Here is a 15,059-nt window from a genome sequence, read left to right as displayed (position 1 = left end):
CTGTTGCTATGGCAACTGAATTGGGTCATATGTCCAGGCAGATGCCGTTCATTAATGCATCCATTAACACTATGAAGGACAAAGTGCAGGGAGAGGAGTGTGAAAAGAAAAGCTCAGTGCAAGGTCTCATACAATACGGATCATTATTTTGGTCATCCCTCTTCTTATGCACTCTTTTGATTATCAGCAACACTTGTGGCTCCACTACCACCTTAGAGCGCCCCCTTGTGGATACCTATTTCCTAATGTTGTATATTGCTGTATATTATTAAGACTGTGACAGCACCCCAGTAAGTTAACTCTTTATCCTTACATTGGTGTCACTGGTTTATTTTTACATGGAGTATAAACAGTTAACTTATAGAAGTGCTGCTGTACTCTTCATTACTCAGTATATAGTTTTTTTTATATAATTCAGCACCCAGTTATACAAACTGGATTGAACATGTTTTTCTATTTCCATCTACTAAATTGCTCACCATGTGTCTCACTGCACAGGTGCTGGACTGGATAGAGAACCATGGCGAGGCCTTCCTCAGCAAACACACAGGTGTGGGGAAGTCCCTCCACCGAGCCCGAGCTCTGCAGAAACGGCATGAAGACTTTGAGGAAGTGGCACAGGTATGTTTATTTTATTTCTCTTTCTGTCACTGTGTTAGTGTCAAGCCAGTGTATCACTTGTAATGTTTTTTTTTGATTGGCAGACACAACAGATATGGTGGGATTATTATATCATTATCATCAGAACAGCTGCTAATCTCACTTTATTACGTAGCTTATTGAAAACGTATTTATTCACACAGGATTTTGATTTCAGTGCAGTCTGAGGCATGTCGATTTCTTTTGATGATGATGTAAAGTGCTATATAAAGAACTTTTGATTAGGTTTTTTTTATATCTTATTTTCTTGTTTGTATATTTTTGTGCAACACTTTAACAGTTTGTTTAGAAAAGTGCTATGTAATTTGGTGTGCTTTGCTTTGCTTTGTCACACCACATAAAGAGGGGCGCGGCGGTCAGCGCTGTTGCCTCACAGCAAGATGGTTCCGGGTTTGAGCCTGGGCCAACCCAGGGCCTTTCTGTGCGGAGTTTGCATGTTCTCCCTGGTCCTGTGTGGGTTCTCTCTGGGTACTCCAGCTTCTTCTCACCGTCCAAAAGCATGCAGCTTAGGATGATTGGCGACTCTAATTTGTCCGTAGGACTGAGTGTGGGTGTGTGTGGGTGTCTGTCTCCAACATGAGATAGCTATTGATGACTGACTCAGTGATATTCCACTTTAATATTTTTATTGTTTCTGTAGTATCTTCTTTATCTCGCCTTCACCCATGCTATCGTCATTTCCTCTCACTGTTTCTGCTGTCACTGACCCACTCGGTGTACACTGATCAGCCATAACATTAACACCACCTGCCTGATACTGTGTACGTTGGAGTCAGTGCGACAGTTGATTGGTGCTCATGTCACTCTACAGCTCATTGTGCATCTTCTGTCAGTCTGTTTGCTTCCATAGTTTTACTGTCACGAAGAGCACAACTATCAACTATTCAGTGAAAAGCTTATGTAAATGGAGTGAAGACTGGTCGTGAGGACAAATTAGAGATGATTTTTTTGACAAATTCCACAGGTGTGATATCACCACTGTAGTCACTGAATGTTTCTCTTCATATTGACCAATGTATAGTATTTCTCATTTTCACCCATTTAAAAAAATATTCAAATATAATAGAATCTTTTGAAAAGGATGAATGAAATGTAAAAGTTTATTCTACAGTAGATCATCAGTGAACCTTGGGCGTCCATGACCCTGTCGTTGGTTCACTTTCTGTCCTTCCTTAGACACTGTTGGTAGGTACTAACCACTGCAGACCGTGAAGACCCAACAAGACCTGCAGTGTGGGAGATGTTCTGACCCAGTCATCCATTTGTTTTTATCCTTGCACTCAATATTCATTTCTGCACAAATTTGCATGTAATTTTTCATATTTTTTAATACTTTTTTATACTTTGTATTTTAGTCATACACTTTTATGCATTTATTTATTTTGGTGTGCTGTGATTTTGGTAATTTCTGAATTTCCCTCAGAATTAATAAAGTATCTATCTCTTTCTCTAGACATCACAGTTTGGTCCTTGTCAAAGTCATTCACATCTTTATACTTGCCTGTTTTTCCTGCTTCTGACACATCAACTTTGAGGACTGAATGTTCACTTGCTGCCTAATGTATCCCACACACTGACAGGCGACATTGCAGCAAGAGTCATAATGTTATGGCTGATCAGTGTGTATGTCTTCTGCATATCTCATTTTGAATTGTCTCCCTGCCTCTTCTCTGTCCAAACACCCAAATATATTTTGGTTGCATTACATTGTCTTCCTGGGTTAATCCATCTCTCTCTGTAGAATACCTACACCAATGCAGACAAGCTGCTGGAGGCAGCCGAACAGCTGGCCCAGACGGGAGAGTGCGATCCAGAGGAGATCTACCAGGCTGCCCACCAGCTCGAAGACAGAATCCAAGACTTTGTTCGCCGTGTGGAGCAGCGCAAAGTCCTGCTGGACATGTCTGTCGCCTTCCACACACACGTCAAAGAGGTAGGCAGGGGAGATGATGTAATGCTGAAGAGGATGGTGGGCTGAGTGTTGGTGTGGATGAGAGCTTTCACAGTGCTCTCTGAGCAAGAGGGGAATAAATCACAGGTACATTGGAATAAGTGTGTATTGTTTTGCTTTTAGCCACTTAGTCACAGGCAGAGACATTTTTTAAACCTGAGTACATTTTTCTCCAGTTTCCAAATTATAGTTTTAAATTGAGACAATTTGGGATAGATTTTAGACCAGGGGTGGCCAGTTCCAGTCCTTTAGTGCCGCTGTCCTGCTTGTTTTCCAACTATCCCTGCCTGGCCTGCTGCTGATTACCTGGCTCAGGAGTGTTCAGCCAGTCAGAAGGCCCTTGAGGACTGGAATTGGCCACCCCTGTTTTAGTATGAAGATTTGATTTAGGTAAAGGTTTTTAATGTGACCATAAAATTACTAGAAAGATTCAGAACTGATGGAAGTCAGAGCGCCATCATTAAATCGCTTTTGTAGCGGCAAAAAGTGAGATCACATTTGTGTTAAAAGTTTGCATGTTAAAATGGTATAAACTCAGATACACAGCATCTGTGCATGTATATTATGCGTGTATTCTGCTCAGAGGTTTGAGAGGCGCAGGTTAGTGTGAGCCTCATTGCCAGCTCATTAGCATAGGAGCTGTCTGTGCCGTAATTCAATTGAATTACATTGCAAAACACGTCCAGCTTCATACTAATAAACGTCTTTACCTGACACCCCTCCTCTCGTAGCTCTGGACCTGGCTCGAAGAGCTACAGAAGGAGCTGCTGGATGACGTTTACGCCGAGTCAGTGGAGGCTGTGCAGGATCTGATCAAGCGCTTTGGCCAGCAGCAGCAAACCACACTACAGGTCACCGTCAACGTCATCAAGGAGGGAGAGGACCTCATTCAGCAGCTCAGGTAGAGATGAACAGACCTGACTACAACTGAAAACAGAGTTGAGCGTTAAAAACAAGCAAACAGTGCACATGTTGTGCCCCACAAAAGTAATAAAATGGCCCTCTGAGAAAATGATTAACAAAACCTAATAAATAAATAAATTAAAATATAGGTCTACTTAACATAATTATCACTTAGTTTTTCTCCCACTGAAGATGATTGAGTAGATCTTTGGCATAGATTTGGAATTTAGATGTGTATAAATGTGTAAACAGTGAAGAGAGCTAAATATGTGCAATGGAATGGTCTGTTGGTGTAATTGCGACCATAATGAGATGCATGAAAACCAACAAAGAAAGCTGAGAGGATGGAAGGAGGTGGATTCAATTGACCCTCATTTTCAAACTCTATTTTTATACAGAGGATGTTCTAGTCCCTCTTCTTTCTTGCTCTTCATCCACCCCCTTTTTTCTGTCTCTCTCTCTCTCTCTCTCTCTCTCCCCCCATCTCTCTCCAGGGTATTGGCTCCACAGTGAATTCTTACATAAGTCTGCTTTCTGAAGCGCATGTCTGATTCTGTGGCAGCCTCCCCAGGGTGCAGCTGTAACTGTACACACCTTTTGCTTGAGTGTGTGCAAGAGAGACTGTACTGTTTGTTAGGGATGCACCAATACCACGTTTTTCAGGCCTAGTGCGACTATTTACTGATACTGAGTGCTTAGTGATGCAATGTTTGTACTATAAAATACTACAATTACCATAAAAGTGCATTGACTTTACAAGCAATTTTTAATTTTATGATATTTACTTTTTGATAGTGGTTAAATGGAATATCTTATGTAACAGGAGGCTGTGCAAAGTACCTGAAAACTTTCTGTGATAACAAACAGCACTGCCACCATTCCTACTGAATAACATGTAACTGACTGAATGTCTGTAGCCTTCTACCCAGCATCCTGTAATACTGTAAGACTGTGACCAGAATGTCACAGTTTAATAATGGATAAAGTTGGTTGGAATTCAAATTCATTGATATCATGAATCTCCAAGAGCAATCATCTAGACACAACAGGTAATACTTCTGATATTAAAAGAACAGGTGGAATTATTGGTAAATATAAGTAGTAAAAATGATATGAAATGGTGTGGATCTTTTTTTGGAAAGCATGTGGTCTAACGTGTGATTTTTGCTTATATTTTTTAGCACCAGTCCAAATTAGGGGTTGAAACAAAGTAGTCTGGATAAGACCAGTGATTTTTTTTTTCTCCAATTTTGTTGGGGGGGGAATTTTAGGCACAGTTCATACAGAGACTAACCAACAATGAATTTCATGTTCTCACCATAATGTCTATGAGTTCAGAACCAGGTTTAGCTTGTTTGTATGTGCTGAAAACTCTTAAAAACAAACTACTAGACCAAGTGTCACATGTATTCCTCATGATATACGCAGGGTACTTCTTAGGTAAAATAGCCATTACTCTTTTGCAGTCTCTGAAGTAAGAAAGCGTGAACTAGCTTCTCACTTTGATAGCACAATACCAAAAAGCAGAAAATCACTACCTATCTTTGTAAGTAACTCAGTTCTAAAGAAAATTCCATGCAGATATGTTAGATAACACTTTAAAAATGCATGCTCAAAGTGATAAACAAATTGCATCAACTCTGGATCAGTGGAAGCAAAGGTTTAAACATGTAAATAGTATGGCGAATTTAAGTTGACACTGAAAAATGGGCCTCTCTGATAATGTACTTCTTAAATTCAAAGTATAGGTCAATACTAAAACAAGCTGGGTTTATGATCATTTTAAAGTGTGTCAGATACGGCTTGTTTTGGGACAAGAGCTGTGTAAACATACAGTATGCTGCCACACTGTCCAAGAGTATGTAAGGGCACAGTATAGTTTTTGTTTTTTAAATTACTTCTCAATTAAATGTAATTAATTACCACTAATATTTTATACAAGGTTTCTATTAACACATTATTAATTTGGAACTTTACGCATGGATGTTATTTCCATCTTTAGCCTAAAAAAGCCTTGTAATAGAGCTGAATTTTCAACAATGTGTGGGACTTGAGTCAAGGACAGTTTATTTTCTCAATAAAGGTTCAAATGAAAAATGAATGAAAAACCCAAGAGAAATCATAACTTAAAAATCTTGCTACAGGTGAAACTTTAAACCTAACCGAACCTTGCTCACTTTCTTCAAGCAGATTTTCATTGGTTTAAATGAAATTATCTTTATCACCCTTTTTATAATCTCCTGGTTTTCTGTATATTACACGAAAGAAAAACACTGCAGGCTGTGCTATGTAGCAGTTTTAAGAGCAGCCTGAGTCCACTTGGCAGCATGCCCAACATTATCTCTATTGCTGTTTTAAAAGTACACAACACGGCCTCTCACAGCATATTGCTTAATTGTGCTTTTGCGTTCCAGGGACTCGGCCATCTCCAGCAACAAGACACCCCACAATAGCTCCATCAACCACATCGAGAGTGTCCTGCAGCAGCTGGATGAGGCTCAGGCCCAGATGGAGGAGCTCTTCCAAGAGAGGAAGATCAAACTGGATCTCTTCCTGCAGCTCCGCATCTTCGAGAGGGATGCTATTGATGTGAGTCTGCTTGGGAGGAGGGGTGTGTGTCAGTGTAGTGTGTACAGTGTGAGTATGTGTTTGAGTGACAGGATAAGGTGTAAAGAAAAAATACATGTCTGTAAGGTCAAATTGCCTTCACAGGAAAAAGCTAAGTATCAGACTGTTTTGATATCAGGTGATACTGTATCAGCTTGTCGTGAAATGCATCTCCGCATGCATCTTGTCCCTTATTGCTACATCCTTCAAGTTTAGCAGTCATTCCATAAATTTCTCACCCAATGAAGGTTTTGGGACTTTGTAGAGATACTAAGATAGGCATTATTTAAAAAAAACAAAACACTTCTGTTTCATTACAGCACTCTCTTACTAAATAGGCAACCTGTGCGTGACCTCTGAAAACTGGAATCTTATTGTTTTTCCTCAGATAATCTCTGACCTGGAGTCCTGGAGCGAGGAGCTTACAGGCCAAATTAATGATTTTGACACAGAGGATCTGACGCTGGCTGAGCAGAGGCTGCAGCACCACGCTGACAAGGCCCTGACCATGAACAACCTCACCTTTGATGTCATCCACCAGGGACAGGAGCTGCTGCAGTACGTCAACGAAGTCCAGGCCTCTGGTGAGTGCACTCCCATCCATGACTTTTTTCTTTTTTAAAGCCAGACTATTCGTGTCTCTAGTTAGATAATGTTGTTGCCATCTTCATTGTAAATAACCGTTTTAATTCACTATCAGATGTTTGTATTTTTCCAGTTTTGCATTGGTCACATGATAGAACATCATCAATACGCCCACTAGCTCTGTGTGAATACTCCAGAGCATACATTGCTGTATTCTCTGGCTCACTTGGACAATACATGGACTTTGTACTAGGAACATGGCAGGATAAAGTCCGCTTAAGGTCTGGGTCAACTGACTCAGATGTTTGCATTTTCACATACAGCTCCTCTGGATAATGTCTTGAGAATTTCAGGGTTCCAGTGCATGTCTGAAAAGGGGCTTTAGTCTCTATCAGAAAAATCCCATTGAGATTGAAAATGTTTTCTGCAACTGTGTCAAGTGGCAAGTTTAAAGAAAAAAAAAAAACAATTCATTTTTCTGTGCTGTTCTGCATCTGCCCACTTGTGATACTGTTACAAGAATCTCTTACATCTCAAGTGCTGTAAAGTAGAAGTGAAGCGATGTTTGACTGTCACCCTTTTGCCACATCAGTCATCATCCAGCTGAGGGTTCAAACAGGATACAGTTGCTGCATAGATTTCTGAGTTGGCTACATTTGCTTAATATTGATAGTGCGTAGGTGTCACGGGTCAGATTCGGTTGGTGTTTGTGATGAGAGGTACCCACACACTAACCATAATAACTTACCTCTGATCTCACATGCTAATAGGTGCTCTCTAAAACTGCACAAAGAACTTTCTACTGGAGATCCGTGTATTTGGAGCATTCTGATCATATAATTCACAGGGTGTTTTTATTTATTAATGTGATCTTGTGTCCTTAAATCCAGGTGTGGAGCTGCTGTGTGACCGGGATGTTGACATGGCCACAAGAGTTCAGGACCTCCTGGAGTTCCTCCATGAAAAGCAGCAAGAGCTGGACTTGGCAGCTGAGCAGCATCGCAGGCACTTGGAACAGTGTGTCCAGCTGAGACACCTGCAGGCTGAAGTCAAACAGGTAAGACACTTAGTAAAATAAATAGAAACAAGGGACCATCTGTGTATAATTGCAAGTTCTTTAAAAAAAAAAAGGTTAAATCATTTGATCACAGCTTTCTCTGTGCGGTTTTTATTTGTTTGTTTTTTCCAGGTTCTGGGTTGGATTCGTAATGGCGAGTCAATGCTTAATGCAGGTCTAATCACAGCTAGCTCCCTGCAGGAAGCTGAACAACTGCAGAGAGAACATGAACAGTTTCAACATGCCATTGAGGTAAGACCGTGTTTGTATTCCCTATGTTTCCTCCATTATGGTCTCTGTCCAAAGCTATTTAGTTAATTGCTTATTATTTGTTCATTCTAACCCTATCCTTTCTCTTGCCTCTGCAGAAGACCCATCAGAGTGCCCTCCAAGTTCAGCAGAAGGCAGAGGCTCTGCTCCAGGCCAACCATTATGACATGGATCTGATCAGAGACTGTGCAGAGAATGTGGCCTCCCACTGGCAGCAGCTCATGCTGAAAATGGAAGACAGGCTCAAGTTGGTCAACGCCTCCGTGGCCTTCTATAAGACCTCTGAACAGGTAGGAGACCATTCAGTTTAACTGGTTCTGTGTCCCAAAACATTTAGTGTATTCTGCACCAGTGGTGGAAAGTAACTAAGTACATTTACTCAAGTACTATACCTAAGTGCAGTTATGAGGTATCTGTACTTTTTATTTTGTGCTACTTCATACCTTGACTTCACTAGATTTCAGAGACAAATATTGTATGTTTTATTGCACGACATTTATTTTATAACTTTAGTCACTAGTTACTTTTCAGAATCAGGTTAACTAAAAAAATACAGCATATTCCTAAGACTATTGATCTCCAGTAGAAAATTCACAAGCTACCCACCAGTAATTCAAATTATAAGTATATCAGCTACATTAAACGCGATGAACACAATAATGCTTCAGTAATTATAATTCACTAATATGATATACATTAATGTGAAATGAGTACTTTTATTTTTAGTACTTTAATAGTTTTTTTTTTTACATTGTGGTATTGCCACTTTTACTTAAGTAAGGGATCTGAGTACTTCTTCCACCACTGTTCCACACACAACTGACTGAATGCGTTTGTCTGCACAGGTGTGCAGTGTGCTGGAGAGCCTGGAGCAGGAATACAAGAGAGAGGAGGACTGGTGCGGAGGAGCTGACAAACTGGGACCCAATTGTGAAACGGACCATGTCACACCCATGATCAGTAAGCACCTGGAGCAAAAGGAGGCTTTCCTCAAGGTAACACAAACACAAACAAATCAGACTCAAATGGAAAGAAAGGTTCAAATTACATGTCTGAACTCAGTGTATGTTAATCTTTCAATCAGGCATGCACTCTGGCCAGAAGAAATGCAGACGTCTTCCTCAAGTACATGCACAGGAACAGCGTTAACATGCCAGGGATGCTGAGCCATGTCAAAGCACCAGAACAGCAGGTTAAAAGTGAGTATCAGAAAATGCATTAAACATTACCTATGATGGTGGTAGTTTATTTAACAAGTGCTGTGGTGGAGTATGTCTAACAGAAAAGGTTGGGAACAACCCTGATCTAGAGAATTTCAGGAGCTGTAAAATATCCTGCTCAAGTAGAGCTGCAGTGAAGGGATTGATATTGGTGCATATGATATTATGACGATATATGATAAAGAAATGCATATGAATGGGAAAAAGTTAAAGGAAGGAATGTTTTGTACTTCATAAATTCACCTTAATAAAATCGCATACGTTTTACATTATTAAATTATTAAGCAACCACTTTTGTAACATTCATGGAGACAATACAAAATTTGCCCTATGTACTAACTCTATGACATAAACCTGTAACATATTTAAGTAAATTGCTGTCTTCATTAAAGAGCAGGTCATTCATTTAATTAAGGTAATTACAAACCCGGCTTCTCATGTCCGAGTTGTCTGGGTGTATTAGGTGTTTTCTCTGTTTCTTTTGCGTTCAGACATCCTCAATGAGCTGCTCCAGAGAGAGAATCGTGTTCTCCATTTCTGGACCATGAGGAAACGACGGCTAGACCAGTGTCAGCAGTATGTGGTGTTTGAACGCAGTGCCAAACAGGTACTTGAGAATTTAGGGAAAAATATATATTTTAGTGAAAACACTTGAATAGCTGAGGTAATATAGCAACATACTCATGTTCATCCACTGCTCTCTGTTGTCCTGTATTCTTACAGCACTTGTATCTTGTGTGTTTGATGTGTTCAGGCTCTGGAGTGGATTCATGACACAGGGGAGTTTTACCTGTCCACACACACCTCCACCGGGTCAAGTATCCACCACACACAGGAACTCATGAAGGAGCATGAGGACTTCCACATCACAGCCAAGGTTGGCCTCACACGCAGAAACATGTCTTTTTTGGTGTGTGTGTGTATGACATGCTCTCATCCTCTCCTTCAGCAAACCAAGGAGCGTGTGAAGCTGCTGATCCAGCTGGCTGATGGCTTCTGTGAGAAAGGCCACAGTCACGCTGGGGAGATCAAAAAATGGGTGACAGCTGTGGACAAACGCTATCGAGACTTTTCCCTGCGCATGGACAAGTACCGCTGCAGCCTGGAGAAAGCCTTGGGCATCTCCTCAGACTCTAACAAGGCAGTAAGTAGCCATGTGTTGTGGCAGGAGATTACAGGTGTAGAAAATCGAATAAGTTGCATTGCCACTTTCTTGGCCTGTCTCTTTGAATCATTTAATCTTTCGTGTTGTCTTCTGTGTCAGAGTAAAGATCTCCAGTTGGACATCATCCCAGCCACAGCTCCAGGGTCTGAGGTCAAGCTCAGGGATGCCGCCCATGAGCTAAATGAGGAGAAGCGCAAGTCTGCACGCAGAAAGGAGTATGTCGCCATTTTATGATTATGCCACTTTTTTTAAAAGATCTGCCAGTGTCCTTGTCAACAGCAGTGATAACAATTAACCCCTAAAAGACTAAATTCAGTGTAATTGTACATACATAGTAGATATGTGATCTAAATGTTTTACACATACCAGGTCCCTTTTTGTGTTTTGTTTGCTGTGTCAGCACGTAAACTGCAGACACAAGAGACTGGCTGGTTCATGACAAAGTTTTATGGCCTGTAACTCTTTCATTATTTATTGAAGGAGACCAGTCGAAAGGGAACTATTGGCATGGTGATTGATCATTGTGTGGATGAGGACAGTATGACAGTTGCTAATTTTGTATATCGTGTGTGTGTGTGTGTGTGTGTTTAGGTTCATCATGGCAGAGCTGATTCAGACAGAAAAAACCTACGTGCGAGACTTGCGGGAGTGCATGGATGTGAGTTCAACTTCACAACCCACCACTATTAAACTGTTACATGCCAGAGTTGTGCCACAACTTTTGACACAAAATGTGAAAATGTATCAGAACCCTGTTGAAGAGCCTGGTTTTGCTTTTTATCTTGTTCATGTAGACCTACCTGTGGGAGATGACTAGTGGAGTGGAGGAGATTCCTCCAGGCATCATAAACAAGGAGCACATCATCTTTGGAAACATGCAGGACCTCTATGAATTCCACCATAAGTAAGACACACATTTTAGGACTTGTGTCATTCTGTGATGTATGTCAAATTAGGGCTGGGTGATTAATCGAATTTTATTTTTAATTACAATTTTGGCTTCCAACAATTATGAATACAGAATAATTGAGATAAAAGGATTATTATGCTGCTCTCTATTTCGCAATGGTGCACTCGTTTTGGCCTTTGTTCTAAATCCAGCCCACTCCTTCAGCGCTCTACAGTGTGAGCATATTTTGCTCACAAGTGAAACGTTACTCAGGATGACAACGCGTAAGCTCGTTACTGTACATGTAATAAAACCTATGTGAGTAAGAAGTCAAGTAATCTGGCAGAAGATATAAGCATAATTATAAACTTTATTGCCACGTATTGTCAGAAATACAAGGAATCTGACTCCAACCCAATGGCCCCCAATGTGCACAACAATATAAAATCCACAAGTAAAAAAGTGAAAAGCCAGAAGACAAAAATGTACACATACATATATACAAGTTAAAACAGAGATACTAAATTTCCATCAGTATGTTGTTGCACAGCGGTGTTTACTGCATCATGCCATTCCCTTAAATATAAAATAACTGTTCATATGTGAGATGGCCCGGCGGAAGAAGCTGTCTCCGTGTCTAGGTGTTTTGGCTTGATGTGTAGCGCCTTCCAGAGGGGAGGAGTTCAAACAGACTGTCCAGGATGTGAGGGGTCTGCTAAATGAGCATAAACTTGTAGACAATTTGATAATTTCAGCTTTGCCACCAGCTTGTGTTTGTTAAACAGTACGATACACTTTCTTTGCTCAACGTTGAACTTTATTTTCCACCGCCATCTTCACCACAACACATGCGCACTCCCGCTCACCGACCTCCCGGTGTTTTCACAATAAAAGCCTAAACAGAATACTGTACTCATAAACATTTACATATAAACATGTACATGAACACATCTTAATGTATGGAACTTAACAGTGTTAACCATAGCATGCTTGTTAAGCTGATAGCTAATTGTTAGGAACAGGCTAAATGTTAAACGAGAGGGGGAGAGATGGCTGTGCCCTGGTCAGTCCAGCAGACTGAGCAGTTCTTTAGGTTATTACAAGCAGTACTGTTAACCTGAAGTAGCCAAGTTTTATAAGTGAAATAAATTTAGGGTATTAAGTAATTTCACTTGAAATGTCAATGACAGTGAGGCAGATGAAGCGCTTTGTTTTTCAGATGAATCATGTTTAAAGATCCAGAAAACCTATGGTTAAAAGTCAGGTATTTTTTTGAAGTTCAACAATGTGATGTTTCGAAAGTCAATGAGTAATCATGTTAAAAGAATCGCGATCTCATTATTAACCAAAATAATCATCATTATGGCTCTTGCCATAATAGTGCAGCCCTGTGTCGAATCAAATTTTAAACTGAGCTTGGAAGCAAAATATCGCAGGGTCCAAGACCACAGATGTGAATCAAACTCGGATTAAAATACAATCAAATATTAAAACAAAGTTTAGTATCTTCAGTAGCTATATTACATTTTCCTCTGTAGTGAAGGTTTATACAGAGTTGATGTTTTAATTTTTCATTTAAAATCGCACTTCATTAAGCTCTAAGAGCCTTTGCTGAGTCTCAGATTTTGATCCCTCATTCTTTGTCTTTGTAGCATCTTTCTCAAAGAGTTGGAGAAATATGAGCAGCTACCAGAAGATGTTGGGCATTGCTTTGTCACATGGGTATGTGTCATTTGTTCACCAGCATTTGCTGAGTGTGCAAAACCTGCCATCCATTTAAAATATCCTGTATCTTGTGTTGTATCAAAGGACATTTAGAGTTATAAGTTTATTAATGTTTCTGGAGTTAAGCAAATATTTTACTTATTAAGCTCACAGATAGAAGAATTTATGTATTTATTGCTTTTAAGTTAATAAAACATGTTAAATTTTTGGATTATTATCAACACTTGTCATTTTTCAGGATATAATAATTTATAATAATTTCTCTCTTCTTCTAGGCTGATAAGTTCCAGATGTACGTGAACTACTGTAAGAACAAACCAGACTCCACCCAGCTCATCTTAGAACATGCTGGTAACTACTTTGATGTGAGTATTGCCTGTGGTTGCTGAAATTGAATTGGATAGTGCTTACCTGTTGCCCGATCACATCACAGTTTTTTTCTGTGTGTATGTGTTAACAGGAAATTCAACAAAGACACCGACTGGCCAACTCCATTTCTTCCTATCTGATCAAACCTGTGCAGAGGATCACTAAGTATCAGCTTCTCCTGAAGGCAAGCCACCATACCAAATATCACTGCTGTGGTGACTTGTCTCCATGGTTTCTTATCATGGTCTCTGTGCATCTGTTTAGGAGCTGCTCACTTGCTGTGAAGAAGGTAAAGGTGAGATCAAGGACGGCCTGGAAGTGATGCTCAGTGTTCCTAAGAAAGCCAACGATGCTATGCACCTCTCTATGCTGGAAGGTGATTAACAAACAGTACTTGTTAGTCATTGATGATGTGATCTTTTACTGTTAGCTGTATTTGTAGAAAGCTTGCCTTCTATCAAATTACAGGTTTTCATAAATCAGACGTGTTTTTTTTTTGTTGTTTTTTTTTAAGTATTTTCATGCCCCTCATTTCTCCAGGTTTTGATGAAAACATTGAGTCCCAGGGTGAGCTTATTCTTCAGGAGTCGTTCCAGGTCTGGGATCCAAAGACTCTGATCCGTAAGGGTCGGGAGCGCCATCTGTTCCTCTTTGAGATGTCTCTTGTCTTCAGTAAGGAGGTCAAGGACTCAAATGGCAGGAGCAAATACATCTACAAGAGCAAACTTTTTGTAAGCAGATGATGATTAAAATCCACATAATGAAGTTTAGATCTTTGTCTTTGCTTAACTACTTCAACTGAATTAAGAGCAATGCATTAAAGAGCCAGTGTTTATAGAAGTTTTTGAAAAATTTGATTGGTAGATGACATTTTTAATGTTCATATCTTTAAATGCAATCGTTTACAAAATACAAGTAGATCCTATTGCCACTACTTGAATCAACAGTCTCAAATCTCAGTTGTCCAAAGTATTTACAAATAGCCATTGTAGTGCAGTGGCAAGGTAAACCTTTTAGAAGACTGCTTGGCTCACTTGTGATATTTTGATGACATCTGCTGGTATTATTCCTCACTTTAACCAGACGTCAGAGTTGGGGGTGACGGAGCATGTTGAAGGAGACCCCTGTAAGTTTGCTCTATGGGTTGGGCGCACTCCGACTTCTGACAACAAGATTGTGCTCAAGGTAAAACACAGTCCTCTCTTTTATTCCTTCTGAAATCTTTAGGGTTTAACCGATATGGGTTTTAAATGGCAGAACCCCAAAGCCACTGGGACTCAAAGCTTTGAAACCCAATAAAGTACCAATGGAAATTTTAAAATTTTAGATTAAAAGTATATACAGTAGGGCAACTAAGTATTTGGTACACCGCCGATTTTTCAAGTTTTCCCACTTACAAAGATCTGTAATTTTCATCATAGGTACACCTCAACTGTGAGAGACAGAATCTACTAAAAAATTCCAGAAAATCACATTATTAGATTTTTAAATAATTTATTTCCATTTTATTGCATGAAATAATTATTTGATAGAATAGAAAAATAGAACTTAATATTTGTTACCGAAACCTTTGTTTACAATTACAGAGGTCAGACGTTTCCTGTAGTTCTTGACCAGGTTTGCACACACTGCAGCAGGGATTTTGGCCCACTCCTCCA

General features: G+C 39.9%; 1 protein-coding gene across 7 annotated transcripts in view; it reads left to right on the top strand.

The window, feature by feature from the left end:
* The window catches only part of LOC109971726 (triple functional domain protein), an 83,170-nt gene that overhangs the window by 49,921 nt on the left and 18,190 nt on the right, over positions 1–15,059 (top strand). For all 7 annotated transcript variants that reach the window (XM_020620159.1, XM_020620157.1, XM_020620160.1 and 4 more), the window contains 22 exons: positions 499–621; positions 2,402–2,593; positions 3,343–3,512; positions 5,929–6,103; positions 6,510–6,705; positions 7,597–7,763; positions 7,896–8,015; positions 8,132–8,323; positions 8,879–9,028; positions 9,118–9,232; positions 9,745–9,860; positions 10,008–10,130; positions 10,203–10,397; positions 10,518–10,633; positions 11,010–11,076; positions 11,213–11,322; positions 12,960–13,029; positions 13,308–13,397; positions 13,493–13,585; positions 13,666–13,777; positions 13,942–14,132; positions 14,485–14,586. In XM_020620159.1, coding sequence (XP_020475815.1) covers positions 499–621; positions 2,402–2,593; positions 3,343–3,512; positions 5,929–6,103; positions 6,510–6,705; positions 7,597–7,763; positions 7,896–8,015; positions 8,132–8,323; positions 8,879–9,028; positions 9,118–9,232; positions 9,745–9,860; positions 10,008–10,130; positions 10,203–10,397; positions 10,518–10,633; positions 11,010–11,076; positions 11,213–11,322; positions 12,960–13,029; positions 13,308–13,397; positions 13,493–13,585; positions 13,666–13,777; positions 13,942–14,132; positions 14,485–14,586 — 2,985 coding nt within the window. The remainder of the gene's footprint in view (positions 1–498; positions 622–2,401; positions 2,594–3,342; positions 3,513–5,928; positions 6,104–6,509; positions 6,706–7,596; positions 7,764–7,895; positions 8,016–8,131; positions 8,324–8,878; positions 9,029–9,117; positions 9,233–9,744; positions 9,861–10,007; positions 10,131–10,202; positions 10,398–10,517; positions 10,634–11,009; positions 11,077–11,212; positions 11,323–12,959; positions 13,030–13,307; positions 13,398–13,492; positions 13,586–13,665; positions 13,778–13,941; positions 14,133–14,484; positions 14,587–15,059) is intronic.

This window comes from Monopterus albus, unplaced genomic scaffold (assembly GCF_001952655.1).
Source record: "Monopterus albus unplaced genomic scaffold, M_albus_1.0 scaffold233.1, whole genome shotgun sequence".
NCBI lineage: Eukaryota > Metazoa > Chordata > Actinopteri > Synbranchiformes > Synbranchidae > Monopterus > Monopterus albus.
This window is presented reverse-complemented; position numbering and strand designations above follow the sequence as displayed.